The sequence below is a fragment of the Lithobates pipiens genome, unplaced genomic scaffold (assembly GCF_037356315.1).
Source record: "Lithobates pipiens isolate NorthernLeopardFrog02 unplaced genomic scaffold, aLitPip1_a1.2 Scaffold_16, whole genome shotgun sequence".
Taxonomy (NCBI): Eukaryota; Metazoa; Chordata; class Amphibia; order Anura; family Ranidae; genus Lithobates; species Lithobates pipiens.
Window position 1 is genome coordinate 254,975,528 of NW_027507748.1, and position 14,763 is coordinate 254,990,290.

Sequence of the window (14,763 nt, forward strand, 5' to 3'; positions counted from 1 at the left end):
GTGAGCTGGGATGCACAACTTGGCGGCGTTAAGTAAATATAGGCTAAGGGATTTTCTGTAAATATGTGCAGGGGTGTGTGTGTGGTGGAATATCATGCGAGCTGGTGAGTATTCTATGTTAAGGCCCGTAATTGAAGAGGTTATGGCGTGTACCTGGGTCCAGAACTGTTGGATCTTTGGGCAACTCCACCAGACATGTAAGAGTGTCCCCACTTCGTTGAGACACCTCCAGCAATTATTTGAAACTTCCGAGTGGAATTTGTGGATAATGTCAGGTGTTCGATACCATCTGGAGAGGAGTTTGAAATAGTTTTCTTGAATATTTACATTTAGGGAACCTTTATGAGCAATCAGTAGAATTCTTTCCCAATCCTCTTCATGGAAGTGTAGTTGAAGTTCCCCTTCCCATGCTTGACAGGCTTTTCCTTCTTTCGGGGAGAGGGATGAGAAGAATAAAGAGTGGGTTGCTGAGATTAAATGTCTTTGAGGTGATGATTGAGAGCATAAAGTTTCAAAGGGAGTCAGCTGTCTAGATAGCGATGCATCTCGGTCTGTGGCCCTGAGGAAGTGTCGTATTTGGAAATAAGTCCACCTAGGGATAGGAAGATTTTCCGTGTTAGTGGGAAGAGTGATGTGGTCTAGAAGTTCTCCATTTCTGAAGAACTGACGGGCTTGGATATCCTGAGAAGGCCATACTTCTTTAAGAAAATCTCTGGACATGCCGGGGAGAAAAGCGGGGTTAAACCTAAGTCGGGCGGCACAGTGGTGTAGTGGTTAGCACTCTCACCTAGCAGTAAGAAGGGTCGCTGGTTCAAATCCCCACCACGACACTACCTGCCTGGAGTTTGCATGTTCTCCCTGTGCCTGCGTGGGTTTCCTCCGGGTACTCCGGTTTCCTCCCACAATCAAAAGACATGCAGGTAGGTTAATTGGCTTCTGTCCAAAATTGGCCCTAGTATATGAATGGGGACCTTGGAAGTGGTGTTAAAGGTCCTGGGTTAGAGGAAATTTTAAATCTCCTAACCGCTTACCTGAAAATATTTAGCGTTGCTCCGATCAGAGGATGTTCTTTTAATGTTTTAGGGATATGTGAGGGTAAGATCCATGGTGTGGATTTAAGTGGGATGTTTGAAAATGAGTACTCTAATATGACCCAGTCTTTGTTTCAAGCTAAAGAGTAATTCTTAAGGTCCGGAAGGCCAATTCCTCCTTTGTTTTTAGGTTTCGTAAGCTGGGTGTAATTTATTCTGGGACGTTTGTGATTCCAAAGAAATTTAGTGAACGCGCATTTAAGAGTTAGGAAAAAAGAGGAAGGGATCTGGATTGGGATAGTTTGTAGGAGGTAGAGAACCTGTGGGAGTACGTTCATTTTAAGAATGGCTGCCCGGCCAAACCAAGAAAAGTGTGGTCTATCCCAATTGCGTAAATCTGCAGTTATGGTACGGGACAGAGGAAGAAAATTAGCTGAGAATAAATCTTGGAGTTTCGAGGGAAGTTGTATCCTTAAGTAGGTTATGGCATCCTGTTTCCAAGTAAACGGGAAGGAATTTTGACATTGTGTGACTAACTCCTTTGGTAGGGATATGTTAAGGGCATTTGATTTTGAGAAGTAAATTTTTAAGTTAGAAATTCGGCTGAAGAATTCAAAGTCTTTGAGCAAATTTGGTATTGAAGTCAAGGGGTCACTTAAAAATAGCAGAATATCATCCGCGAAGGCCGCTAACTTAAGGGTGTGTCCGGGTTACTTTGGAGCCTTCTCAGGAGGGGTTCAAGTGTTAAGATAAATAAAATGGGGGATAGAGGGCAGCCTTGTCTAGTCCCATTTCGGATGGGGAAGGCATTTGACAGGTGGCCGTTGACTCGTATTCTTGCCGTTGGGGTAGTATAAAGAGACATAATAAGATTAAGTATCCTATCTGGAAGGCCTAGGTGGCGAAGTACCGCCCCCAGGTAGTCCCAAGCCAGCCTGTCAAATGCCTTCTCCGCATCCAAAGATAGGAAGAAGCCTTTGTATTTCCGGGAAGATAGCCAGTGGTGGAGATTGATAGCCTTTATAGTATTATCCCTGGCTTCCCTGCCAGGGACAAATCCTACTTGATATTTTCCAATAAGAGAGGGCAGGAGGGGGAGGAGCCGGTTAGCTAAGATTTTGGCAAATAATTTTGCGTCAAGGTTCAGTAATGAAATTGGCCGGTAACTAGTGACTGAGGATGCATCTTTCCCAGGCTTGGGAATCACAGTAATGTGTGCTTCTAGGAGTCTGTGGAAAGGGGTAGGTTTTTCGTTTAGGGAGTTAAATGCTCTAAGGAAGGGTGTCGATAAGGAGTCAGCAAAAATTTTATAGTAAGGAGCTGAGAAGCCATCTGGGCCCGGGCTCTTACCCGGGTTTAGTTGTTTTATGGCCTGTTTGAATTCTGATTCTGTAATAGGGTTATCCAAGTCTTGGGATACTTCCCTGGGTATTGCTTGGGGACTATACTCTGTAAGAAATTGGGTAATTATCAATTTTCTCCTATTTTGGGAAGTAGAGGGTTCTGAATGACTGGGTAAATTATATAGGTCCTTATAGTATCGTTCAAATTGGGCTGCTATGTCTTCCGAGGAGGTGTGATTTTTGCCCTTCACATCTTTGATCGTGTAAACGTTTGTAGCATTTCTTTTCAAACGAATGGCACGAGCAAGTAAACTACTACATTTATTGCTTTGCTCGTAGAAGAGCTTTTGTGTGAGAACAAATTTACGACGTGTCTTGCGACCCAGTAGCTCCAGAAGCTTCTGTCTCGCATCAGATAGTGCCTGTAGGGTGCTCTGAGCTAGTGATCGTTTGTGGATGCGTTCTAAACGTTTGATTGTAAGAATTAATTCTGACATTGTGGCTTGGTTTTCCCTCTTCTTGAGGGCCGCCAGTTTTAAGAACTGACCCCTAATAGTGCATTTATGAGCCTCCCAGATAGCAATGGGCGAGGCAAGTGGGTTGTTGTTCTCTAAAAAGTATTGGTGGAGGCTGGATTTGATCATGTTAATGTCAATTTCTGATGTGAGAAGTGAGGCGGATAAACGCCACGTTTTTGTTATCTGTTTCTGAGTGGGGAGTGTGAGGAGTATCGAAATCGGGTGGTGGTCAGCAATGAGAAGGGGTTCAATAGAGGCAGATTTAAGGAAGGGGAGGTCTCTCTGGGAAAGGAACAGGTAATCAAGCCTGGAATATCTATTATGTGGGTTGGAAAAGAAGGTGTAATCTTTGGTGTCTAGATGTAAAGTACGCCATGTGTCATGCAGTGAGAGACTTTGTAGTTGGGACCTAATCTGTTTCAGGGTTCTATAGGGAAGGGAAGATGTACCTGATGATGAGTCTAGGAGAGGTTGAAGTGGCATGTTAAAATCTCCTCCGAGGATGGCCATTCCTATTTGAAAATTTGTCAAGTTGTCAATGACCGAGCGGAAGAAGCTTAACTGAGCGGAGTTGGGGCTATATATATTTGCCAGTGTAACTGGGTGATTATGCAGGTGCCCCTTTAAAAAAATAAAGCGTCCTTCCAGATCAATTAGTGAGTCTTCTATTTGCCAGGGAATGTTTTTTGAAAATAATATCAAAACACCCTTAGTTTTAGCTAGGGGGTTCGTAGCGTGGTATGCTGTGGGAAATTTGGGATTAGCAAGTTTGGGGATGTTTTTAGTACAGAAATGGGTTTCTTGTAAAAAGATGATGTCTGCTTTCATCTTAGACATCAATTGCAAAATTTGACTTCGTTTTTCAGGTATATTAAGACCCTTAACATTTTGGGAGATTATTTTAATAGTAATCGGCTCTAAGTGTGGGTTTGGAGAAGTCATGATCACCACCGATAGTGCAGGAATCACTATTGACCAGATATGTGTAGACTATTTCCTTTTTAGGATATAGCGAGGGTAAGTTGTAAATGAGTCGATATCAAGCCAGATCAGAAGTACTCTGAGCGTAATGTGATCGGCAGGTTATGGGGGAGACCGAGGAGACTAACGAAATGGGAGTAGGAGAAAGCTAAGGGTAGAGGGGGGAAAGATGAATAGCTGTGGGTGTAGGGAGGGGAAGGGGTGAAGGGCAAGAGGGAGAGAAAAGAGATAGTAGGTGGAGAACTGTAGAAACTGAGGAGTTGTGTAGCACAGTTACCTTACCCTGAAGAGGGTCGTCAGGTCCGGGATAGGTCAGCGGTCGAGGGATCGGGGCGTTCTACCGCTGTGTGTGGGCGTGTGAGGTAATCCGGGTCAGGTCCTTATGGGTGTCGGTCTTGCGGGAATCCTTGGTTGGTATGTAAGCGTATAGGAGCCTAATGCAAGGAGTAAAACATAGGAGGGAAATTAGGTTAGATCTCATAATAGTCTCAGTACATTACATGAAAAAGGATTGAGCAGAGGAGAGGAAGTAATAGTCACCAGTGGAGGTTGAGAATGAGGCCAGCACATAACAGGAAGAGTAAAATCATAGTTGTTTGTTAAAATCAATCTTTCCCTTTCTCCTCTCCCAATTGCAATTAGCCTTATATAACCATGGTTATTAAACTTTAACCGTAAGGTAAAACAGTATAAGACAAGAACCAAGAAACTTAATAGATGCAAAAAAAAAAAAAAAGGCTGGTAATATCTGGACAAGAGTGGGTGTATGGCCTGCCAGATGTATTGATTTATTCAAGGAGCTTTTTTATGTAGCTCAAACTAACAAAAATAATGGTCTATAATGACATACTCATGTAACCTTGTGAGGGAGTATCTATGGACTTATTATGATAGTACGCATATTCCTCTGCGAGCATCCAAGCATTATAGAGAGGTCATGAGGGACCAGAGTATGGGGTAATTGGGTAGGGGAGGGGGGTGGGGAGAGATGGGAAACAGTGGGGGTATGTGTGTATAGGCTCTCAGATGCACGCATGAGAATATATTAAACTGTTGCGTAAATGGGTACATTGAGGTCATCATAGTAGGCTACTAAATAGAAAAGACTGTTCCTGTTGTATAAACTGAGGGTGAAAATTCTCCAATCCCATTTGGTCCAAATGAAGTGTCCAATAAGATTTAAGACTATTTATGTTGTGTTCCCATGGGATGCTTCTGGTAATAGAGACAATCTCTAAAGGCTTCTAGACATAAAAAAAAAAAAAGAAAAAAAAAAAGAGGGATGTAATCCCCTTCATTCAAAAAGAGAAGTAAAAAAGTAATGTGAGAGCATAGGGATAGTATACGCAGGGCCAGCAAACGTGAGTTGCCTGTATGACTGGTTCATGAGTGAGAGCGGGTAGGTTCCTGGTTACTTCAGGTAAGTTTATGAACAGTCCAGTCTGGCTCGTCTATGAGCAGGTGAAGCTGTGGGGCTAGCGAACGGTCTGTCACCTGAGCTTCTTTGAGGTGGTGAGTTCGGTGAAAATGATCTACGTCTCCTTATGTGGAAGTCATCTCGTTCTGGGATGGTATCCATGGAGCTGGTTCTCTGGAGTGTGTTGGTACGGAATGCCTTATACCAATCCGGGATGTCCACTAGGGGAATTTGCAGGGTGTCACAAAAACTTCTCAGGTCCTCCGGTACTCTTAGATAGGCTGTGCGGCCAGCTGCAGAAGCTGTGAGGCCAAATGGGAACCTCCACCTATATTGAATGCCTTTGCGGCGTAGAATTTCAAGCAAAGGGCGCAGATCTCTCCTGTTTTGTAAGGTTATAGGTGAGAGGTCCTGGAAAATCTTTATCTCAGCACCTTGATAATGCAGATTGCAACGGTCTCTGGCACTTTGTAAGATGTGTTCCTTAAGTTTGAAGTTCACCAGACAACAGATAACATCCCTGGGTGGGTCAGTGTCTCTGCTTCTAGGTTTCAGAGCCCTATGCAGCCTCTCATATTCAATAGGTGATTCTGGTGGTCTGCCAAGCAGATCATTAAAGATCTGTATAGTGGCCTGGGCTAAATGTGCCTGTTCAACACTTTCTGGTATTCCTCTCACCCGAACATTGTGTCTGCGACCTCTGTTGTCCAGGTCTTCCATGTACCTGTTAACATCTCTCAACTGTGTGTTAAACCGATGTGAGGCTTGCTGCATCTGATAAATGGCGGTGTCATGGCAGGCAGCGGTTTCCTCCACTTCAGCAACCCGCACATGCATGGCGTGGATATCCCTCCTAAGCTCCGTTATAACTGCTGTTAAGGAGTTTTTGATATCTGCTGCGACTGACCTGAGATCCGACATTGTGAGCGCACGGGAGTCAGGCGGGCTATCCATCCTCGGCGGGGTCTCGTTCGCCGGGGTGCTGCGGTCAGGAGAGTGTGGATATGTGTAGGCCGCAGGTGAAGCCTCGGCCTCGCGTGAGCGGGGCAGGAATATCTCCCGGAAGTTGCGTCCGTTACGGCTCTCGAATCCCCGCGGGGATCGAGAGTGGGATTGGGATCCGTGCCCCTTGGATTTTCCCATTGTTGGCTGCGTGTTTGCTCCTGAGGTGAGCGTTATAAGGATTCCCGTGGACAGAGCTATAGAGTTAAGTGACCATTTCGTCCCGGCTCCAGGCCACGCCCCCCCCCGTGTATTTTTGGCTGTGTTCTCTCTACTCTTTTTTTTGCTTAACTTAAAAGTGAAGTAAGGGTCCCCCCCCCTTTTAATACTTACCTAGGTGGATGCAGCATGGGACCTATGGTGTATCTGTCCCCTGGTGTCTCTACACTGAGAACCGAGTGATTGAACATCTCTGATGGCTCGGTTCCCACAGATCCCCGAGAGGAGAGATGTTGACTGTTAATCAGCAGCTCTCCACTCTGCTCCTCCACGCTCGCTGGAAGGGCAGGGAGAGGTCATCTCAGTCTCTCAGCGGCTCACTGAGAGGCTGAGACAGACATCACTCCAGGCACCTGGCAGATCCAGACTTTATTGCCATGATGAAGCAGTGCCTGGACTGATTAAAGGTGACATCAGCAGAGAGCGGACTTTAGACCGTTCTCTGATGAAAACCGGTCACAGGAGTGAAAAACCAATTGCTCTCCTGTGACCCATTGAAGAAGCCCAGCCAAATAAGCTCAGGCTGGACTTTTCCTTTAATCCTGTGGGTATACTGACATGAGGAGGCCAGGAATACAGAAAATAGATTTGATAGTTACTGTTATGCCCTGTACACACGGTTGGACTTTCCGACGGAAAATTTGCGATCGGTCTGTGTTGTCGGAAATTCCGATCATGTGTGGGTTCCATCAGACTTTTTCTGTCTGAATTTCCTACACATAAAGTTTGAGATCTTGTTCAAAAATTTTCTGACAATAAAATCTGATCGTTTAAATTCCAAACGCGTGTAGACAATTTCGACGCACAAAGTGCCACGCATGCTCAGAATAAATTCTCAGATGAAAGCTATTGGCTACTGGACTCTTTATAGTCCCATCATACGTGTTGTATGTCACCTCGTTCTGAACGATCGGATTTTCAACGTGTGACCGTGTGTATGCAAGACATGTTTGGGCCAAAATCCGTCGGAAAAAATCTGACTTATTTTGTTGTTGGATTGTCCGACCTTGTGTACAGGGCATAATTCTTCTTGACTAGTGTAGTCTGAATGTTCCCCTTATATTATTCCTTACCCATACCTTCCCCTATTAGAAACGAGACCACACCATAGGTTGGAGTAAACTGGCCACAACAGCCTTTATTAAACATAACTCAAAATTCACTCCAATAACTTGTAAATATGAAAATATATAAATATATATAAATATAAATAACTTTATTAACATTAAACCACATTAAATAACATTAACTGCCCATTCTGGTGATCTCTGACGGTGACCTCACTTAAGCCAATACCAAATCACTGCGGTACACCTGACCAACTTCCCAAAGGCCTCCACTGTGACCGGTCGGAGACAACTTCCGCCAGTGAACATAACCGTATTCCCTCCAACGTTCAGGAATACCCAGAGGGGCCGATCGTTAGATGAGCCCCCCACACCCTCAGATCCCTTCTGAGTACCTGTCTACCGTCAGAAACCACCAGAAAACACACCACCAACACATGAAAACCTTCAGCTGCCGTGACAACCGACGAAACCTGCAAAAGAAGAAAAGACCAGCAACAAACGACACAACAAAACAAACACATAACATTAGGGCGGGAGGGCGGGAAAAACTGCCTCCTCTGTGTCACGCTGGGCTCCGAATGATCCCTTAAAGCCACACCCCTCCCTTTTATATGACCCCTCCCCTACACTGAACTTGTTTCCTGCAAACCTTTTCCTCAGCTCCTCCCATAAAGCTTAACCCTCTGTGTCCCTCATCCACACTGTCATGTCCAGCACTCCTTATATCATTTCATTCTTAATCCATGCTTCTCTTGACTAGTGTAGTCTGAATGTTCCCCTTATATTATTCCTTACCCATACCTTCCCCTATTAGAAACGAGACCACACCATAGGTTGGAGTAAACTGGCCACAACAGCCTTTATTAAACATAACTCAAAATTCACTCCAATAACTTGTAAATATGAAAATATATAAATATATATAAATATATAAATATAAATAACTTTATTAACATTAAACCACATTAAATAACATTAACTGCCCATTCTGGTGATCTCTGACGGGGACCCCACTTAAGCCAATACCAAATCACTGCGGTACACCTGACCAACTTCCCAAAGGCCTCCACCTGTGACCGGTCGGAGACAACTTCCGCCAGTGAACATAACCGTATTCCCTCCAACGTTCAGGAATACCCAGAGGGGCCGATCGTTAGATGAGCCCCCCACACCCTCAGATCCCTTCTGAGTACCTGTCTACCGTCAGAAACCACCAGAAAACACACCGCCACAGCCCGAAAGGGTGACCCCCTCAACCTTGAGGGCCACCCCACACCCGAAGAGCTTTTTGTATCCCCTCCTGTAAGCCCAAGGACCAAAGGTCAATCCCCACATCCGATAGGTGAACGCCATCCTGCCGAAGATAAAGACCCACATTCACCTCCAACTCCCGATGTCGAACCACAATGCCCCCGTTCTGCACCACAAACCACCCAACCACCTTATTCACCCTTATCCTAGTTTTCTCAATGCTGGCTAAAGACCTAGCCCACCGCCACACCGTTCTGGCCACAATGTCCGACCACACCAAAATGGTGCCCGGGAAAAGGACTCGCAGGCGCAAAACGTCCGCCTTAATGTCCGCCAAAATATCCTTCACCTTTCGAACGCCCAGGTCGTTGCCCCCAGCATGAACAACCAGCACATCCGGGGGCCTGTCTCTCAAAGCGAAGCGCTCCACCTCCCTCATAACACGCTCCCACCGCATGCCCGGGAACCCCAACCACATCACCCTAGCCACCCGCCTGGGGATACCCAATTGCCTGCCTGCTGGTAGAGAATCACCTCTCCTGGCCCCCCAGCACACGTACGAATGCCCCAGGATCCAAACGAGGCGTGGAGAACCTCCATCTGGAATGAAAACAAAAGAAATAACACAACAACCAACGTAATGTTACAATCACAGTACTCCCCCCCCCCCAGAAATCCCAACAACAAACAACACCCCCAGCCGCACCCCAAATTACCCCAGTATCAACTGCGGCTGGACATAGGACCGGAACCTCCGGGACTCCCACCTACCAATCCGGCGAACTACCGCCTCCTCCAGCCCACATCGTGCCGCTTCCGTTGCCGCCCCGATCCGGAAAGAGTGTGACGTGTATTCCCGCTCATCCAAACCCACCGCTCTCAGGCATTGCCGAAAAACCGACACAAACTGAAACCGGGATAGAAAAGAGCCCTCCGCATGCACCAAAAAGGGGGCCGCCCCCGCAGGCCGCACCGCCCGGAAGGCCCGTACCGCCGCCACCGGGCACACCGCCGAGCCCGGAAGGGCGAGCAGCGTAATCGCCACTCCCTTGCCCCGTTGATCAGTCTTGGACCTACGCAACCGTATACTCACCCGATCCGCAACCACCTGCACATCCTGATCCAACAAACCCCCAGCCACCCGTTTCGAGCGACACACCAACTCCCCTATCCTAAACGCCCCATAAAACGCCAACGAAAAAGCTGCCGTAAACAGAACGGTCTCGTAAGCAGACGAGCAAACGTCCACCAGCCGAGAACAAATTGCCACCAAATTGTCAAACGACACCGGCCGGCGTGCATCCCGACCCTTCCGATCTTTCCTGTACCCCTTCAACGTTTGCCGCACCCAAAAATCCTTCGTCCCGTCCGGCTCCCCCCACATCTTAAACAAAAAGGCCAACCCTGCCAGCTTCCGCTCAATAGACGCAGGCGACAGTCCCATCTCTATGTTCCGGGCCACCCAGTACAATACCACCCAGCGCTGGTCGGAGCCCCGACCAGCTACGCCAACCTCCCACAGTAATGCCCACCATTCCGCCCACACCCTAGAATAAGCGGACCATGTAGCCTCACTCAATGACCCCTTCAACCAACCTGCGGCGATTCCAAGGGCAGCTCCCACATCCACCCGGGGCAGGGTGCCGGAACTTGTCCCACTGAAAACGAGAGAGCGAGTCAGCCAAGGAATTCTCCACCCCAGGTATGTGCACTGCATAAACGTAAACATTGAGCCGCAAACATCGAAAAACCAGCTGCCGAAGTAGCCGGATGACCGGGGGCGAGGAAGCAGTCATCCGATTGATGACCTGAACCACCCCCATGTTGTCGCAATTGATGCGCAACTTCAAATTACGAAACTCCTCCCCCCACAGCTCCAACGCCAACACTACCGGGAATAATTCTAGCAAAACCAAATTGCCCAACAACCCCGCAACCTCCCAGGAGCGCGGCCAAGGTTCAGCACTCCACCGGCTCCGAAAAAATGCCCCATAACCCGTAGACCCAGCCGCGTCAGTAACCAACTCCACATCGAAGTTGCTCACCGGCCCTGACATCCACATGGCCCGCCCGTTATACGACTCCAAAAATTCATGCCACGCCCACAGGTCCTCCCTGTGTTCCTTCCGTAAATGCACAAAATGGTTAGGTCCGGTCACCCCGGCGGTGGCCCCCGACAGCCGTCGGCAGAACACACGACCCATAGGGATGATCCGGCAAGCGAAATTCAGCTTGCCCAACAGGGACTGCAGGGCCCTAAGCTGAACCTTCGGCCGGCCCTGCATCCCCGCCAACTCTGCCTGCAGATCCCGTAATTTATTCTCTGGCAATCGACACTCCATTGGCAGCGAATCAATCACTATCCCCAAAAAACTAAATTCCGTAACCGGGCCTTCCGTCTTATCCCCCGCCAAAGGCACCCCGAACCTGCCCGCAATGTGCTGCAACGTGGACAGAAGAATCGCACACACATTGGAGGCAGGCGGGCCCACGCACAGAAAGTCATCCAAATAGTGGATGACCGACTCCAGGCCTGAAACCTCTCTCACCACCCATTCCAAAAATGAGCTAAAAGCTTCAAAATAGGCGCAGGAAATGGAACAACCCATGGGCAGGCACAAATCTACATAGAACTTGCACCCCCACAGCCGGAAGCTGTCCGGGTGGACCGGTAGAAGCCGAAACGCCGATTCCACATCCGCCTTGGCCATTAGAGCCCCGCGACCATACCGCCTGACCCACCGAACCGCCGCGTCAAAAGACGTGTAGGAAACCGTACACGCCTCCGGGTCAATGAAATCGTTGTCCGACCCCCGTTTCGGAAAAGACAGGTGATGAATCAAGCGAAACTTCCCCGGCTCCTTCTTAGGAACTACACCCAACGGGGAAACCACCAAGTCCCCCCACGGCTGCACTTCGAAAGGCCCGCCCATCCGGCCCAGCGCCACCTCCTTACCCAATTTGTCATCAACCACCCCCGGGTGATCCAAAGCCGAGCGCAAATTCCTGGCTAACGGAGGCACCCCCGTTAAGGAACATGGAATCCTAAAACCGTCCCGAAAGCCCGAAATCAACCCTCGCGCCGCCTCACCATCCGGATACCTATTTAGGAAAGGAAGCATCCTTCCCAGGTTCACCGGCGTCATCCCTTTTGTGACTTACACTTTTTGAAACAGCGGGACAGGGGGTGGGTGCCGCCGCAGCCGGAGCACTCATGTTTGAAACGGCACGCGCCCCCGAATTTACAAGCCCCTTCATTAAAGGGCCAGCACACCCCCCACTTCTTTCCGGCCGGCAGCCCTGAGGACGACGCACTCCCGGCCCCCCCCTGAAGAAACGGAGTGGGCGTCCGCGGCGCAGACATAAGCCTCATCCATAGGCTTATGTCCTTGTGATCCCAGCGCAGTTCCGCCCGCACAGCCTTCCGCTGACGAAACTGCTCATCATAGCGCAGCCACGCCAACCCCCATACACCCGATGAGCCTCACCAATCGCGTCCAGGTTACAAAATAACGCAGAGCAATGCTCGGGGTTCTTTTCCCCTATCACGCTAGCCAGGATAGCGAACGCCTGAAGCCACTTCGCAAATGTGGGCGGGATCAGCCGATACCTACGCTTCTCCTCGTCGTCCTTCTTGGAACTGTCCGGCTTGACCCTATCCAAGTTAAACTTCTCGAGGGGGAGTAAAGAGAAAATCTCCACATACTCACCCTTGCCGATCTTGTCCCGCACCTCCTGCTTCAAATGCGCCCCCAACGGGCCCTCGAAGCAAACATAAACTTCGCACCGGGCAGCATCCGCGAGCCTAACCAGATCGGACCGCGCCCCCGGGTCCGCGGTCACCGGGGGGACCCCCGAGCCCCCAGCCCCCGCATCCCTGCTCCCCGACGCCACCGCAGGTGGTGCGTCCATCGCAGGCGCAGCCTCTGACCCCCTGGCCCCCCCATGACTCAGCCAGGGGCCCACCTGAGGCGACCCCGAGCCCCCAGCAAACTTACCAACTAGGGCCTGCAACCTCTCCAACAGCTCCTGCAGCGGACCCGAGGGCCCCCCCGAGGCTACTGGCCCCGCCCCCCCCAACGGACCAGCTGAAACCCCCCCCATGTCGTCCCGGGACCCCGTGGGCCCAGAACCCCCCTGTGACACCCCCATCAGACCACGCAAAGCTTCTGCCAGCAACGCAGACTCACGCAACTTACCTGGCCCCACCGGGGCCCCGCCGACCTGTACTGGTCCGGGCGCAGCAAAGGACACCTCCTCCCCCTGGGACAGCTCGCTCTCGGACCCAACCTCACCAGCGCGCACCGGGGACGCCGCCATCCCCCTGTGCTCCGAGCGGTCCTTTCCGGTCCATGCGATCCAAAACAGCAGGCAATGCCCTCCCCCCCGCCGCCCCCGGCATGCCGGCGTTTGAAACCGGCCCTGCCAGGCACCTTGGCGGCCCTCTGCGACCCGCCCACCCCCCCTCAAGTATGCGGCCCCCCCGAGGCACCCCCCACCCCCCACCGCGCGGATCACAGCCCCTGAGCCCGCAGGCCTCTGATCCACCGCCATGTGCACCCCCCTTGAAAACCAGACCCCGAGCCACCCGCACTCCCCCCCTCCTCCACCGGGCCCCGTCCAGGCCCGGAGCCAGTGCCATGCTGCCGCGAAGCCCCGCCCCCTCCGGTCGGCGGCACAACGACCGCCCGGACCGGGGAGAGCCGAGAACCGGTCGTTTCGCCGGGGGGACCGAACGGTCCTCCCCCGGGCTCCGGGAGTCACGAGGTGGCCGAGGTGTAGGCCCCGGAGAAAAACGCGCCGGAGGCCGAGACCTCCACGCGCGCAGCTGCACCTCACCTGTCCCGCCGCCGTCCTCCTCGCCGTCCGCCAGGTCACCCACGCGGTCCCGTAGCCAATCCGCGCCGTGCACCTCCGCCTCCCGTCGCAGCCGTGCGAAGAGTCCCTCCAGGTCAGCCATCGCAGAGGAGCAGCGAAAAAACTGCCTCCTCTGTGTCACGCTGGGCTCCAAATGATCCCTTAAAGCCACACCCCTCCCTTTTATATGACCCCTCCCCTACACTGAACTTGTTTCCTGCAAACCTTTTCCTCAGCTCCTCCCATAAAGCTTAACCCTCTGTGTCCCTCATCCACACTGTCATGTCCAGCACTCCTTATATCATTTCATTCTTAATCCGTGCTTCTCTTTCCTGGCTTATACTCATGTCATCATACAACCCTCCTTAGGTGTTCTGTCGTGAGCCAGATGGGAACATCTAGGGTTAGGGTTAATAAGCTAGGAAAGGAGTGTCTTGAAGGGTCCATGGAAGGGTATGCTGACATGAGTGGAGGTCAGTAAAGAAAAATGATGGTAAGTATAAAAACACTTTTCCATAATCTCATTACTTGTCACATCTGAAAACATTTAAACTAGGAAAGCTAGTGCCATGATACCAGCAACATATTTTACTGGTTATAAATATTTCTACTCCACCTATAACATATGTTTCTCTCTATTTGTTTATTATAGGTTCAAGGTATAACTGTACAGAGCCAGACATTTGCAGAAAGTGTATCAGAGCCAGGAAGCACTTTCCAAGATTCAAATTTTGATGGGATTTTGGGACTGGCATACCCCAACCTGGCTGTTGATAACTGCATTCCAGTGTTTGACAATATGATTGCACAAAATTTAGTGGAATTACCTTTATTTGGAGTCTACATGAACAGGTATTTAAATGCATTATACAATTTCACATTCCTAATATTTATCCCCTGAAGATGAAAATTGTAGATACTGCTGTATCTATTTTACATCTATTTTATATATGTTTTATTGTTTTTTGTGTTTCAGTACTACTATCTTTAAGAGTCCATTCACACAGGGGCAACACGACTTCAAGTCGCCCCCAGGCCAGGCGACTTTGGCTGTGGCCAATCACAGAATAATCA

General features: G+C 49.9%; 1 protein-coding gene across 1 annotated transcript in view; it reads left to right on the forward strand.

The window, feature by feature from the left end:
• Window positions 1-14,763, forward strand: part of CTSE (cathepsin E) — a 482,462-nt gene that overhangs the window by 289,634 nt on the left and 178,065 nt on the right. Inside the window, exon 5 of the mRNA XM_077481317.1 lies at window positions 14,342-14,541. Coding sequence (XP_077337443.1) covers window positions 14,342-14,541 — 200 coding nt within the window. The remainder of the gene's footprint in view (window positions 1-14,341; window positions 14,542-14,763) is intronic.